General features: G+C 41.3%; 1 protein-coding gene across 1 annotated transcript in view; it reads left to right on the forward strand.

The window, feature by feature from the left end:
* Positions 1-16,316, forward strand: part of NELL1 (neural EGFL like 1) — a 300,108-nt gene that overhangs the window by 49,620 nt on the left and 234,172 nt on the right. The window contains exons 5-7 of the mRNA XM_075712408.1: positions 9,829-9,925; positions 15,911-15,983; positions 16,226-16,308. Of these exons, the coding sequence (XP_075568523.1) occupies positions 9,829-9,925; positions 15,911-15,983; positions 16,226-16,308 (253 nt within the window). The remainder of the gene's footprint in view (positions 1-9,828; positions 9,926-15,910; positions 15,984-16,225; positions 16,309-16,316) is intronic.

The raw sequence follows: 16,316 nt of genomic DNA on the forward strand, positions 1-16,316 counted from the left end.
CCAAACACCACCTTAAGCACTGCTGTAGCCAAGCAGGCTGAATGTGGTAAAAGTTGGCATCTTCACCAGAAACGGTGACAAGTACATTCCTCTTGTGCTTCTGCTACCTGTAGATTACGTGCAAGTTTTTTGGGCAATGCCAGAACCATGAACCACATGTTACTCACCTCAGATTTACCAGGTCAAAATGAAACTTCAGGAACACTCGCAAAAGAAAAGGTTGCTGTTGTGGTTAATGCTGGTAGGCAGCTAAGTGCCGCTCAGCTGCTGCCCCCACAGTGGGATGGGGAAGAGAATTGGAAGGATCAAAGTGTGTGTGTGTGGGAAGCGAGTTGAGATAAAGACAGTTTAATACGAAAAGCAAAAGCTGTGTGCACAAGCAAAGCAAAATAAGCAATTCATTCACCACCTCCCATTGGCCGGCAGGTGTTTAGCTGTTTCCGGGAAAAACAGGGATTTATCTCATGTAACTTGGAAAAGTTACTTGGAAAGACCAATGCCATAACTCCAGATGTTCCCCCCCTTTTTTTCTCCTTACCCCCAGCTTGTATTGCTGAGCATGATGCCATATGGCATGGGATAGCCCTTTGGTCAGTGTGGGTCAGCTGTCCCATCCATGTCCCCTCCCAACTTCTTGTGCACCCCCAGCCCGCTTGCTGGTGGGGTGAGAAGGCCTTGATGCTGTGCAAGCACTGCTCAGCATTAGCTAAAATATAGGTGTGTTATCAACACTGTTCTGGTCACAAATCCAAAACATAGCCCCATACCAGCTACTTTGAAGAAAAATAACTATCCTAGCTGAAAGCAGTACAGTTGCCAAAGTTGAAATGTGCACGTTGTAACGATTTGGGTGTCAAACTACCTGGCTTGATACTTGAAAATCCTGTATTTCTGTCTGAAAAATTATGGATAGTGCATGTGCAGTAAAGTGCAAAGTGCTCTGGATACATCACATGTAAGATACAGTTGACCTCATAGTTCATCATATTTTTTTTTTTCCCCGCAACTCTTGAAAATCCTAAGCAAATGGCCAAATTTCTGTTTCTGCCTAGAGTCTGACTCAAACTATTTTCTGGGTTTCTTGCACTTTAAGGAGTGCTATGTTTGTTATGTGAAGATGAGTAAACACTGCAGCCTTGTAGACAGGCTGTTAGCCTATGGCTTAGACACTCTTAAGACTGTTGTCCTCAGGACCCAATTGTATCTGTTTTGTCATTTGCAAAGAAAAGTTAATAATATGAACCTTGTTTGTAAAGGTGTTTGAATTCACCTCAGGATTTCCAGATGAAAGATACCATACAGGTGTAGTATTCTGAGATAGATGGGTTTCCGCCCTTCGTGTGGCCAGTGTCGTATCATTTAATGGTTTCAGTCCTCTACTTTGAATCAATAACAGTGATTGGTTTTAGTTTAATGCCCAAGAAGTACTGCTAAAATTCATCGATAAGTAGGAAACTGAAAAGCCTAACGTGTTTTGTAAAGAAAGCTGCATGGGCAGATAACATCTCTGTGAAGTTACCCTTATTCAATTTATGTGTGGAGAATAAACGCCCAAACCTGACAGTGAAATGTGCTCATCTAACCCTCTTTACTTGCATTTGTTTAATTTTCTCCTGTTTGTTAGAGGGTCTTGAAAGTTAATTTGCATTTCTCTTGAAGGAAAAGAGATTGCTTATCAAGTTTTATTTAGATAGATTTTTATTTTTAAATTTAGATTTGTAGTTGGAATAATTAAACTGAAAAGTCGAGTACATTCACTTTATCTCTGTGATTATACAGGAAAATCAATGAAATGTTTGGGTGACAGGGTTTGAAGAGAACTTAAAAACTGAGCATGTACTCTTGAGCCTTTTACTTAACATATACTATTACTGGACACCACCTATTATTTTCTCCCAGACCTGAACAATAACTTTTGATTAAATAGTTGGCAGTTACTGTTGTATATTTGAAATTTAATAACAAGAGGCTTCGCTCAAAACCTGAGATTTTAATCTAAATTGCTTTCCTGTGTTAAGTGATTGTGAACTCCTATACTATGACAGAGGAGACTGTATGTAAAATCAAAATTTCCCTCAGGAAGATTATTTTTCTGAAACTGAACACTGGAAACTGTTTGAATAATTCAGTTAAAGTTGCTCCAGAACTGAATGCCTGTCAAATAATGCATCCTATCTGTAAACACCATCAAGAAAATCCAATCACGTTGGTATTGACACATTTTCATTGGGAAGCATATAGAAAATGGGTTGAAAGAGAAATATGTAAAGGTATCCTAGTATTTCTTTTCGAAATCAGTTCTTAGTCCCTTCAGAAGAATAAACATAAAGACAAATGCCAATATTGTAGCTTAAAGATAGAGATTGATATAATCATCAGTTTCTTTATGCAGCTGGGATTCAGAAAACGTGTTGGACAAACTTTTTGATGCGGCTGGTTATTTTTTTTGTACAACAGGCTGTGTTAGAAGGCCTGACATTTGCTATTTCAGATGTACTGAGTTTTTGCAGCCTCGGCTGGAGATAGTAACAATGGTCAAAGTGGTCAACACCTCTGCAAATTATATTAAGAGAAAGACTGATGCAAAACATGCTCTGACTTTCTGTTACAAAAGTTAAGAGTGCTATTTCAAAGGCTCTGCCATGAACAGTGTATTATTTTGCATGTGACTTCTCCATACCCTTCAGTTTATTTAAAGGATCTGAGGATCCAGATGGATGTACACAGGGTAATGAATGGTTGCAAGAGAATATCGGTTTTGAGGATCAGGTTTTGAATTGCAAAAATCTGTTTTGATGATTCACCCTGATGTCAGCAAGGGCTCCTGTGCTGTCATTGGAGGGGCCTTCAGAGAGTGATTCATTTACTGTCAGATGAATCACACCCTAGAAACACTTGTTTCTTCATTAAACAAGTGAGTCTAGAGGATTGGCTCCTCTGTAGGTGTAAACTTTTGAGACATCTAAAATTGGGTGTGATGAATTCAACACCTGGTTGCTACATGGAAATTTATAGCTTCAAGAGAGTAAGTGTGGCAGCCATGTCAGGAACAAAAAAGCCTGTTCTTGGATTAATACAGACCAGGGACTAAGAAATGAGGTTTCTGCCGTGCCTTGGCCACAAGAATATTTGGACTGCAGCTATTTGTTTCTTAATTGTGCTACTAATAAAATAAATCTGTCTGGTTCATATCTAGCCCACAAGTTTGAGAAGGTATGTTCCTGTTTTAGTAACCTACTCATATTTTAGACCTGAAAGAATTTGGAGATTTTGTGATTTGCTGTGCTACTTGTAGTAACTGTTGGAGTTGTAGTCTATTTTATTGTTCAGAATGTGAGGCAGTTGCATCTCTTGATCAGTCCCTGTTGGCTGATGTGTTCTAACGTGAATAGACACAAAGTTTATTTTCATCTTCTACTAAATATTTCAGCTATTTCCAAAATGCTTCCGGTGTGGCAAATATTATATGTATGAAGTAGAGCTGCATCTCCACAGAAGTGGAAATACTCTCCAAGTGTTAACTTTGGCTTGTTAAAGTTGCGTGTAAGAAATCTTCTTCACTGCAAGAGACAATTCCATGTCACGTTTGCTCCAGAGGGAATGTGGCCCAGTGCATGAGGCAGTTGCACCCCAGTCATGCCCAGTCTAATGACTTAGATCTTGGGCAGTGTCCCTCCGCAACTCAGTCTTTGTGATCTTGGATAACCAGTTAGTCTTTCTGTGTTTCAGTTTGCATACATGTAAAATGACAATATTTTCCTATTTTATCGGAATGTTATAAAGAGGATAAAAATAATTTTAGATTGAGTGTGAGGAAGGGAACTGTCTCCTTGTCCAACAGAACTTGATCTCTAGAGAGGGTCTTCCTCTATGCAGAGAAAGGTGTGTGTATGTGTATTTGCATGCAAATATTTTAGATACACTTCCTTTCAGGAGTCTACTGATTATTTTATAGATTTTCTGTTTTCTGTATATTGTATTCATTATGTCACAGATGCCTGCTTGGAATGTGTCCTTGAAAAAGGTGTTTCTGAGGATCGCATAAGAATACTTAATAAACCAAAGAGTGCAGATAGGGTAGAGATAGAGATACAAAGCACAAGGCTATCATGGGTCTTTGTCAATTAACAAGTGGGGTTTTTTACTATGTTTAGCTAAATGGATCAGTGGTTAGTGAATGTATTCTGAGCATGAACATTTCAAGAAAGAAGGATTGGTTCACAGTTGTATTACTCCAGGTTTATGGTTTAGCTCCTTTGAAATATGTCAGCATAAAGTAGGGGCAAATCAAGCTTTCTCTTGGAAAGTGAATGCAGTAATCATAAATCTGAAAGTCTGAAGTACGGAGTAGAGCTTCCATTAACCCAGAGACCTGGGTCTCCTCATGCTGGAGGGGCTATTCAGTCTGCAGTAATTTTAGAGACCACAGTTCCCTGGAGTCCTCTTTCTAAGCATTCCTGTTCTTGTGAAGTGTATTGCGCATTTCTCTGTGTGGGTATCAAAGCCAAATGTATGGGAAACTGATCTCCAAGGAGGTCTAGACCAGCACTTCGTAAACTGGAAGTGTAGTAGGTATAATTTAGCTATTCATATGCCAAATACAAAGTATTGGTCAAGCGTGGATAAAGCCATAGAAGGTGACACACTTCAGCCCAGAAAATCAAGCAAGGGAATGAGAATGATGTGGAAGCTTAATGTAGCTGTAAAAAAGAAGGATCCTTTTGTGTCTACTCAGCAACAGTAGTTTTTCAGCCTGAAAAACACCTCTTTTCTTCCAGAAAAAAAAAAAACCAAACCAACCCCAGTGCAGGAAGGGGAGCAGAGCAAGGTTTTTTCCCACTTCACAAGCAATAGTTATAAGAGAAGGTCACCTTTTAGTAGCAGCTTTTCTCATTACACTTTGAGATATGTTACAAAATGTTCGTGCTTTATGGATTTTCTAAGTGTTGAAAACCCCTGAAAAATCACCTGAATAACTGGTAATATTTGGTAGATTTGTAAGTGGCGTACATAGGTGGGTAATCCTAATGTCTGGATGAAACCCTACTCCCAACTACTTATGCAAGTGCCGCCTTAATCATTTTGTATGGACAGGGTGTCTTCAATACCCACAAAGTTTCTCTCCTTCTCAAAAACCTGCTCTAGGAATGCTGCATTGCTTACAATGTTCTTGTGACTTAAAACATGAACCTGGCAGCCAGGAGACATGCCCCGTTCCTGGCTTTACTCCAGCTGCACGTCAGTCAGCTCTGTTGGCTATCAGCTGCCAATGCGTGTAGCTGGTGAAACTCTGTTCTCTGATATTTGAAAACTTTTTGTTTTCACCTTTATTAAATCCACTGATTGAGAGTTAGTCATGCTATTGTGTTTCTTGTGTTTCTTTGCTCATATTGATTCAAAAGCTTCTTCCATTGATTCAAAAGCTTCTTCCATGTAGTTCCAGTTTTAATTTGTGTTGCTGTTTACCTTTGTGTAGCAGCTTCTAGTCTTTCTGGCAAAGTCCCTTGGATTTTTTTGCATCACTCTCCCTTTTTGTCAGGCGTTGCAGGACTCTTGTTTGTGGGGTTTTTTTTTTTTGTGGTTCTCCCCCCCCCCCCCCCCCCCATTTAATTCTTCTTTATTAGCATAGTAGTTAGTATATGGTGAACCACGTTCCTTTTTTCTGACTGTTAGGAATTCAGATCTGCTTTTTGAGCATTTCATTTCCCAAGAGTATAGAGGGGATGACTGGGGTAGCGATAAGCTGTGTGTCTGCTTGCTGGGGCTTTTTTGCTGATGTTTAACAGTGTACGGTAATAAAGTAAGCTCGGCAGCCAAATAGTGTCAACCAAAACATCTTTTTACATAGGAAGATAAGCAAGGACTGATCTACATCTCATGCCTTCTCTTGAATCCTATACTCCATGGGCAGATCCACGGAGAAGAAAACTAACCAGTCTCTTGGACATTCATGGAATAAGGCATAAACCACCCTTTAATTAATCCCTTAATTTAAAGGTAAATACCTGCTTCAGAATTGGAATTAGAGTAGAACAGTAGAGGAATATGGGGAATCCTGAGCATGTGTGTTGTGAATGGTACTTTCTGAAGAGACTCTGGAAGGAAGGTTGCTACAGCCTTTTCCACATAGGTTGAAAGTCTTTGTTAAATCATCAGAAAGGACAAGATAAACTGCTTTGGCCTGTCTCCGATTTGTCTTCCTTACTTGCTGTTGTTGAACTCTCATATAATGTCAGTTAGGTTTGGGGTTTTTTTATATGTAATTGCAGACAGATATTGTAGAGTTCCTTTATAAACTTTAACTAGGCCAGGTGAATAAAAAACAAGTGTTCTTCAATAAGTAGTGTTGTTGAACCTGGTCAGCGTTAGAATTCTATCCATTAGCAGAAATGGAGTTCTTTATGGAATATTGACTAGTCTTTTTACGAGATTAGAAATTTTCCAGTGAGGACATTATTAACCTAAGTCATGAATAAAGATGTGTTATATATCCAAAGAGAAATGCCTACTATGATAGTGTAATTCAGTGATTGGTTTTCTCAAGGAGCATGTAAATTCTTTGTTCCTCGTTCAGCATTTTGTAGCAGTTTTGCATTTGAGTAATCTTCAATTTTGCATGAAGTATGGCAGAAGGGGTCTACTTACATTTAAAAATATTGATAGAGATGGTACATGCAAAATTCCTGTAATTCTCAGAACATGGTTTAAAAGAACATTGCCTTGTTTTGCTGTTTGAACAGGTAAAACAGCTCAGCATGGTAATTTTATAAATAGTGAGAAGTAATTAACTAGTAAAGGCAGAAATTTCTTAGAGCTTTGAATGTATCATGTTGATGAAATGTGATGAATTAGGGCTGATGATAATTATAATAAACTTGAGCAATAAAATCATGAGTATCAGAAGAAGTCTTCTGACTCCTCTACTCACATTCTTAAGCTGGAATTTTCATGTAACTATTTTGTTCTTAGGTTTGAGGTTGTTGTTGTTTCTTTTTAAGGAAATAGTGAGTTTGCCTCTAGTTTTTTAGACTGCTTCCATTTGGTTTTGGCAAATGGCTTCCTTCTTTTCTGAATAAGCAAAAGTGGGTGGAATATGTGACTCCTTTGTACTTCGACATAAACTTTATAGAGCTTTCTGGAAGTTCTTGAATACTGGGAGGTTATTCTAGGGCTCTGCAAATGTACAGATTTTCCAGTAATGTGGTGTGGTGGGTTTGACCCTGGCTGGATGCCAGGTGCCCAAAGCTGCTCTATCAATCCCCCTCCTCAACTGGACAGGGGAGAGAAAATATAATGAAAGGCTCAGGGGTCGAGATAAAGACAGGGAGAGATCATGTGCCAATTACTGTCATGGGCAGAACAGGCTCGACTTGAGGAAATTAATTTAATTTATTACCAATCAAATCAGAGTAGGGAAATGGGAAAAAACCCCTAAATCTTAAACCATGTTCCCCCCACCCTTCCCTTCTTCCCAGGCATAACTTCACTCCCGATTTTCTCCCCCTGCTCCCCCGAGCAGCGCAGGGGGACGGGGCATGGGGGTCGGGGTCAGCTCATCCCACGCTGTCTCTGCCGCTCCTTCCTCCTCAGGGCAGGACTCCTCACCCTCTGCCCCTGCTCCAGCGTGGGGTCCCTCCCACGGCAGACAGTCCTCCAGGCACTGCTCCAGCGTGGCTCCTTCCCACGGGCTGCAGCTCTTCCCCAACTGCTCCAGCGTGGGTCCCCTCCACGGGGTGCAGCCCTTCAGGAGCAGCCTGCTCCAGCGTGGGTCCCCCGCGGGGTCACAGCTCCTGCCAGCAAACCTGCTCCAGCCTGGGCTCCTCTCTCCCCACGGCTCCACAGGCCCTGCCAGGAGCCTGCTCCAGCGCGGGCTTCCCCCGGGCTCCCAGCCTCCTTGGGGCACATCCCCCTGCTCCGGCGTGGGCTCCTCCCCGGGGGCAGGGGGATCTCTGCTCCCCCGGGGGCCTGCATGGCTGCAGGGGCACAGCTGCCTCAGCAGGGGCTGCACCAGGGGCTGCAGGGGAATCTCTGCTCCGTGCCTGGAGCCCCTCCTGCCCTCCTCCTGCACGGACCTGGGCGGCTGCAGAGCCCTTCCTCTCGCATCTTCTCACTCCTCTCTCCGGCTGCACTTTGGGGCCCTGCTTGTTTCTGTTTCCCCTTCTTCAATCTGCTAGCCCAGAGGCACTGCCACCGTCGCTGCTGGGCTCGGCCTTGGCCAGCGCCGGGTCCATCTTGGAGCCGGCTGGCACTGGCTCTGTGGGACACGGGGGAAGCTGCCAGCAGCTCCTCACAGAAGCCACCCCTGTAGCCCCCTTGCTACCAAAACCTTGCCATGCAAACCCAATACACCTGGCAACTTACAACATGAAAATCAATGATTACACTCAGTGAGCCTGTGCTAGAAACAGCTGGAGTGTAAATGGGAAGATAACTGTGCAATGAGTTGTGTTGATGGACTTGTATTTTTCCTTGGTGTTCATTTTTCATGTTTGTTTTAAAGCCATAGCTTTAAAGAAAGAAGAAAAATAATTTCACCCCTTTGAAATGTACAGATAATTTCACCCCTTTAAGCTACAGGTCTTGATGCATTCAGAGTCTTTTCTATTGGCTGTCACGCTGGTGTGATTGCATGGCAATACGTACTCCCTGTGAGCTGGATAGTAATGGAAATATATTTCATCATCTTCTCAATAATCCTTTTTAAGCATGCTGGTTTTGTTATGAAGCAGTAAGTTCATGGCTCCCACCAATGTGACATGGCAATATGAGAATCTAGGGTCAGTAACTTTGGTCTTGAATGTTTCATTTTCTAAAACGACGATATCGTTGTAGTAGTCTGAGTTCCTGAAAAAGGTGTTATGGGACCTCCATTACAGTTGTCCTAAAAATAAAGAAATAAAAAACCCAAGCAAAACCTTTTTAAAACTCCAGATTTTTGTGAATTTTAAAATGCCTGTGTTACAGCAATTTTTAATGAATAAATTTTAGAAATTTGGCGTGTAGATTACTGCGTTCATGTGGAAGTTTATGCAGTACTTAAAAGTTTGCTTACGGATCTCATGGTACTTGTTGTCATTGTAATTTGTTATTGCTGTTATTTCTAGTTCCTTGAAGAAAAACCAAGAAAATGTCCCTGTAGTGCTAGGTACCAAACATACCCGAAGAGGTGCCGTTCTGTACCTGTGCCAGCGACACGGGCAAGCTGCGTGTGCAGCAGTGGCGGCACACGTGAGCGCCCGGGCCCAGTGAATTCAGTAACAGCAGCAAACAGGGGTGAAGTGGATAAAACAGAAGGTTCAGGTGCAGGGATGAATAACACAAATGTAGAGACCAAAAGGCCATGGGAGTAGAGGTGGAACAAAGTTTCTTTGTGAAGTCTATCCAAAATTCTAAACAGTCTGAAAATCCCAAAGGGTTGTTCCTCTGGTTGAATCTTGTTTCTGCCTGCACTTTTTGTCCAGAATGCGTAATTGAGTTTGAAGGAGATCCCTAGGCTAAGATGGTCCCATTTTATTGTTTTCCCTACTATGGTGGGTTCTGCCATTGTGTTTCTTCAGCCTAGTGCTGCACCGTTGCACCGGAGGAGTTTCAGTTTTATGCGGTCTTCATATGTTAGTGATTTTAATAGTTTTTTTTTCCCCGTTTTTTCTTCTTCTTTTAAAGTTGTAATATACCTTCAAAAGTATCAATGGTAAATATTGTGTTTAATAAAAAAAAATTTTTTTTTTTTTGTTCTACTTTCCATCTTTTACCATTAACTGATTTTTACTAGGAACTTTTTTGGACGAAAAAGAGGATTCAAGTAATGGCAATGTATTCCCTCTACAGGATTTATGAACGTATCATTGATCCCCCAGAAACGAACCTGACACCTGAGAGCAATTTATGGCTCGGACAGAGAAACAGGAAACATGGTTTCTTTAAGGTAAGCAGATATGAAATGGTGCATGAAGAAGGAAATTAATAAATAGTTAGCAAGATGTTTCTGATTAGTTGTCTTAGACTCCTGAAATCTGATCTGTATGAATTTTAGTAGAAACTGTGGACTTGGGATTTGAGGTAGGTCCAACACTTAGAGAAAAGGGTCTCTTCTTGCAAGGCGGAGTATCGTAGTCACTTACCGCAGTGCCCATATCTGGGGGTTTTGTTTGGTTTCCTTACTTTAGTTTCACCTACCTGCTGTGCTCTGCCTTGCCACTCCGGGGAACAGAATGAGATCGTGTACGCAGCGTCAGAGCCTATTCTTGGCTTTCATCTACAAACCTTCATGAAACAACAGCTTTGCTGTGGTCTACTGGCCAGACAGTGGTGGTCTTAATTACTCTCGGAGGCCATTTCTGTCTCGATTTTACGTACAGAATACCCTCATCCTTCTGCTGTTTGCCTCGGGTGACTCTTCATTGTTTGTCCCTGTCAGCATTGACTTCTAGAGCGGAGAAGGTCTTCTGGCCTGTGATCTTTATAGCTTTGGCAGATGCTAGCCATTGTATGCAGTGCATTTGCCTTGCTGCAAAACACTAGGTTTTTCTGTTCCTGGAGTACCTTCCTGTCTTTCTATTTTTCTCAACTATGTGTTGTCACTGTGTTTCTCAACAGAGAGTCAATAGTAGGTCACCGAGTTTTGTTCGTGAGCTGCTTTGTCCTTCGGAGCTTCCATTGCTTCCAAACAGCCCAGGCTGAAAGGCTGGGTAGCTTGCAAGACTCGGGCTGCTCATAACTTCTAGCTGGAAAGCCTGGCTTTTTCCGTTTATGAGACTCCCCAAGATACTATCATTAAGTAGGCCAGTATGGGCATGAGGAACTTTTCAGAGGAAAAAGAAGATTCGAGTAATGGCAGTATATTCCAGATTCAATTAATGGCAATATTTTTCCAAAATTGCAAAGGATAGGGAAATGACCTACAACTTGAAAAGTTCTTTCCAAAAGAAAGTATGTTTTCTTTCAGCTTTTATTGACCCTTGGTGAGGCTATATGACTTTCTGGTCGAGGCTGAATTGCGGAACCAACCGACCAACAAACGAAAACCACCCCCTCCACCTGAAAATTAATTCTTTTACTTTGTAAGCAAGCTACAGAAAAGTTTCTGATATTTCTTCCAGTTTTGGATAACAAGCCACGGTGCAAGTGTTTATCAGTGAAGGAGTCTACAGTGCAGTGATAGGCCAAGCTGCCTATCCTCGATACTGGCGTGGATTTGTTGCCAAGGTGATTTACCACCCACTCAGTTTCCCTTTGAAGCTGTTAGTTCATAAGACAATTTTACAAGTTGCTGTTTTTCTGAGGACCTCTCCTCGAAGTCCCCAGATTTCGACAAGCTAGGACAATTATTTTATGCTAAAATTATTTAAGCATAGCAACTGACAATTTTAATTGTGAAACAGAGATAAAAGCTAACTTTTAACTCAAATGACGGTCTGAGAGTTACTCTGAACCTAGAGTACATTTCATCTTCCAGCAGTTGAGCTGTCACTGTGAAGTGAAATTGATAGTATTATTTTATTCTACAGCTGTTGTTTTTTTACCTCAGCTGCTTCCCATAATTCCACAGATGGTAAACATATGTTTATAGCTACATAGGAAAAAAAAAAAAGAAGTTATATTGGATTTGCCCATCTTAAATTCTTATTTTATGCAGGCAGTCGGAGCCTCAGAACTCTGGGATATTATATGTTTGTAAATTAATATTTCTACGCGTTAACACTTTGGAAACAGCAGGGTAGCTAATGATATGCTAATGAGCTGACAGTTTTTATTGATCATAATGAAAGCCGACAAGTGCCTTACTTTGCTTTATGCATGCTTGAATATTTTACTAACTTTCTTCAGGGCAGAAATATAATTGGTTGTATTTTTTTTAATTCTGCTTGAGAGTTTCAGAAATCTTACTTTTTTTTAATGTTGCTCATTGCAACAACTTTGGATTTTGCCAGTATGTAAAGAGTACACATCTCTTCCATATATTTACATGCTCAGCAGGACCTCCCTTTCTTTTTCAGAGCAATTTGTTTCACTGTTTTAGCATATAAAAAAATAGATCTATTTTCCTTAATGTAAACAGAGATCTGCAGGGAAATAAGAGCGTTAAAAAAGAATTAGCATTTTTGTATGTGTGTTGGAGCCATGATAATGTATGTAACAAAAACCACTGGATACTGTTCCGAGTATCATCTTTGCTGTTCCAAAAATTTTCTTTCTTTAATGATAGTTAATTAATTGTTGTGTGTCTCCATAAATGAAGAGCATTAAAGCACATTTTGGGCCATATTCTCATGCCTGTTCTAGATCATAATTCTTCAGTATATCAGAAGAGGAAGGAGGGGATATGCATGAGTCACTGCGGCCAGTTGTTGCCATTTTTCTTACTTACGCTTTTGTTCCACACCCTTGCTTACAGCAATTATTCCACAAGTAGCCCTGCTGTGTCTGTGGCCTTGGTGGGGAATGAAGAGCTCTGTGGCATAATCAAGGGAGTTGAAGTCTTGCCCCTTACAACTGGTGTCTCTTACTGGTTGTAACCTACCTGCTACGACCAAGCATTTGGAGTTCAGACAAGACGGAATGGTTTTAGCACAGCAGTGGCGGGAGCGAATGCAGAGCAGACTTAAGATAGCTTTATCTGTTTGCTTTGAAGGGAATCTCAGGAATTGCTTCCTTCAAAAAATACATGCTGACCCTTCAGGTTTCTTTGCGTGGCCCAAACCCAAGATTTGTTTTAGGGCTAGAGAATACCAGTATAATCAGATTAGGATGCCAAAGTAAATGCGACTGAAAGGAGGAAGAGAGTGATACCAGACATCCAGGGAACCCTCGCTCTAGGATGGGTCTGATTGCCGTCAGGATCAGAATTATCTGCAAAATTCATTTTATCTCTGGGGAGAGCCCCCTCAGGCTCCCTCCAAAGAGCTTCTGCAGAAATGAGCTTATTAATGCATTGCTGACTAGGTGATTCATGTCGAAAGACGGTAATTTTCATAGCTGCTAGAGCAGGCTCTATTGATCCCGCTGCTGCGTCTGGGGATTGTAGAGGAGGTGCCTGAGAAGTATGTTGGTATTTTTACTGCACAGCATCATATGTATACTTGGGCCTCTGCAGTCGTTTGGGTCTCGGAGTCCTACAGATTAAGGTGGGGTAAATACAGTGCCAAGGGCAGCTGTTGGGGCGTGCCTGGCATGGGGCACGCCTGTCCTGCGCAGGGGAGCACGGTGCCGATCTAGTGGCGTTGGCATAGCATTGCTTAGGCACAGGGTTTCGGGCACATCTGCTGGTGCCTCCATGCAGAGCTGTTCAGCAGCCCTGGCCGATGCAACGTGCACAGCTGTGTGGCACGCACTGTCTCTGTGGGAGAAGGAGGCTTTAAAGAGGGTGAATGGCGATGGAGGAAATGAAAATGCAGAAGTGGAGAGCTCATGGAATACACGAGCCTTTTCACAGAACGTGGGAGGAGTCCTCTATTTAACAGAGACACGAGAAGTGCGATAAACAGGGCTTTTGTATTACATGCTCATGGGGTGGGCTTGATATTTAGTGCTGCAGGCCTGAATTTAATCTTGTAGCTGGTAATCTGCCTGCACAGATGAATGCTCTTCAGGCTAGTGAGTCCTGATACTGAACTGAAATTTGGTTGTAATTAGCCAAATGCTTTACTGATAACGTAAAGGTGATGTCTGCCTGGGAAAGGCAAAACCGGGAAGATTTGTCCGTTCACAGAATGTGGACTGAAGGACTCCACCCTGTGCCAAAGTGAACCAGAGCCCTTGGCTTCCCCTGGGGAGCTGTGCGTGCCTCATTCTCCTGGCTGTGGCCGTAGAAAGCTCTCGGCAACCTAGCCTTAGTGCTGAAGGAGGAATAGTCCAAGTTTGCTTGTATGTGTTTCAGTAACTATGGCTGTAATAAGTGTTTGCCTGTACTGAAGTCTTTCTATGAAAAACCACATCAGCAAAATTTCTGCTCTTTGAAGGTTCACTTCTGTATTTGATCATATTAATTCTGTTTCAGAGGGTTTGTAGACTTAGAAGGCATCTATACTGGTGAATTGAAGCTCATACATTTTTCCACGGTAACGTGCTTTCATGTAGCTAGAAATTAAGACACAAACAATAGTTGTGTTTCCTCTTCAGGTTGTATTTAAATGTAAATCTATCCAAAAGACAATTGAGCGGCGGGGCTCTGATGCAACAAACATATTTGAAGGTCAATTTGCAGTTTTTAAAAAAAGGCTGAGGAAGACATCACTTCTCTCTGGATGAAGTCTTGTTAGCTGTGCAATATGGTCTGGTGAAACTTTGTAATCTCATTTACTCTTGGTTAAGCTTTTCACTGGAGAGGCTTAAGCATTGAAATATATTTTTATGCCTCACCTAATTTCTCACTGATGTCTGCTAGCAGAAAGTATATAAAATGGCTTTCAGGATGTTCCTTTTCCAGTGACAGTATTACTTCTCATTATTATGATGGTTTCATTATTCTCACAGATGAAAAGGTTAATAAATGTATATACTTCTGCAAGAAAGGCAGCGTGATCTGATTATGTCTGTTAGTATTTTCAGTTAATATTTGATCATGAAACAGTAAGCAGGAAACGGTGCTTGCTGATTACCTTCTGCTGTTTTAGCAAATGAACACGTGGATGTTAAATGTTACTTACTGTATTTGCCAGGCTTCAAGGTCTGTCTGGGGCCTATATTTTATTTACAGATGGAGTTCAGTGTTTTGAGCAAGCGACTCCGTCCTTGGTCTGCAAAATTCACTCTATTGCAATTCAACTGAAAATTAGAATGTAGTCTTACAAACCAGTAATTGAAGTAGATAATAACTGCCGCGATGATAAATTTCCTTTCAAATTAAAGAAATTCTCCTGTAGCTGGGAGGAGATAGAGCTATGTCACTAAATCTGGTTAACAGTCAGGGGAAGTGCGAATAGAAAAAAAGAAAAAAAGAAAAAACCCAAGAAATCCCTTGTTTTCCCTTGCTCGTCCCCCTTACTGAGCATGATGTTATTAAAGCTAGTGGATCTTGTGGAGTGAGTGTGTTGCACAGTCAAAGATGGAGCAAGAGCTTTGTACGGAGCTTACAAGAGCAAACGCAAGCTTCAGCATTTTCTAGGCTCTTTGAAGGGTTTAGGGTTCTTCAGGAGCCAGGTGTGCAGGGGTACTCGGCGACCCTTTGTGTCTGCTGCTTCTGTCAGGGATATCCTTGCAAGTCAGGGACAACAGAGGATGCAGCCGGCACTGGCCCTTGTGGTCCTTCCTCTCTCCTGTCCCGCCCGGTTCAGTTTCTGGGCCTCCTGCTACCTGCGCTGGCTGGCTCTGACCTTGGTGTCCTGATTTCTGCCGGTGCTGCACAGGGGATCTTTCCATCTGTCTGGGTTAGAGAGAGGATTTAATGCTAATGGCATGATTGCGTGAACTGCCTGTTGAGATACAAAGCTAGCAGGCTAAACTAAACCAAACAGCTTAAATGTAGACTCTTACCTCTTGCACTATGTGCTTCTCTTTTCATAATGTTTGATTTCACGGTCTCATTTGGCTAAATCACTAAAGAATACTGCCGTGTTTTCTTTTTGTCTTTTGGCAAAGTGTGTCATAGGCTTGAATAATGGATATTATTTCAGTGCTTTTTCACCACTCTCATCCCACTTTAAAACATTTAAGCAGCTTATATTTGGCAATTGCAAAAGACAAAGCAGTATTATTTCTGTGTTTTGTGAAAATTAATATCCAAACAGACGGGAAGATAGAGAGGAGTAGTTGTTACATTTTGTCCATCTTCAGTTGGACAAAATATTCTCTTCATGAAAAGAGTGAGCTGGTCAATTTTTTGTACTCACTTTAAATGGCTTGTGAAACAGCTTGTACAGATCTAAGTGAATGCTTGTAATCTGTTTTACTAGTTTTCTCTTCTTTTACAAAGGGTGTTATTCAAGATGTGAAAGTCATCTTTATACCTAATGGATATATAACGCAGTGTCCTAATCTGAATCGCAGTAAGTAGCAATTTCTTTATTCTATTTTAGATTTTTCATACAAATTATTTCTTTGTTTTAAAAATAGTATTTTCAGGCTTGCCATTTTTGCATGTGTTGACTTCCAGAAGGCAAAAATTCTGTGTAAACAGATTGCATTTTATGTTCAGATAACCAGCAGTATATCAGACTTGATTTATTTATGGGTTATTGTGTCTTTCCTTCTCTTCTTTTTGTTTTCTTTTTACTGTTCCTGTATTGAGCATGCCCAACCTGCAGTGATTTCTTAAGTCTGGTGCAAGGAATCATGGATTTGCAAGAACTCCTGGCAAAAATGACTGCAAAAGTAGGTAC

The sequence above is a fragment of the Pelecanus crispus genome, chromosome 6, assembly GCF_030463565.1.
Source record: "Pelecanus crispus isolate bPelCri1 chromosome 6, bPelCri1.pri, whole genome shotgun sequence".
Classification (NCBI taxonomy): Eukaryota; Metazoa; Chordata; class Aves; order Pelecaniformes; family Pelecanidae; genus Pelecanus; species Pelecanus crispus.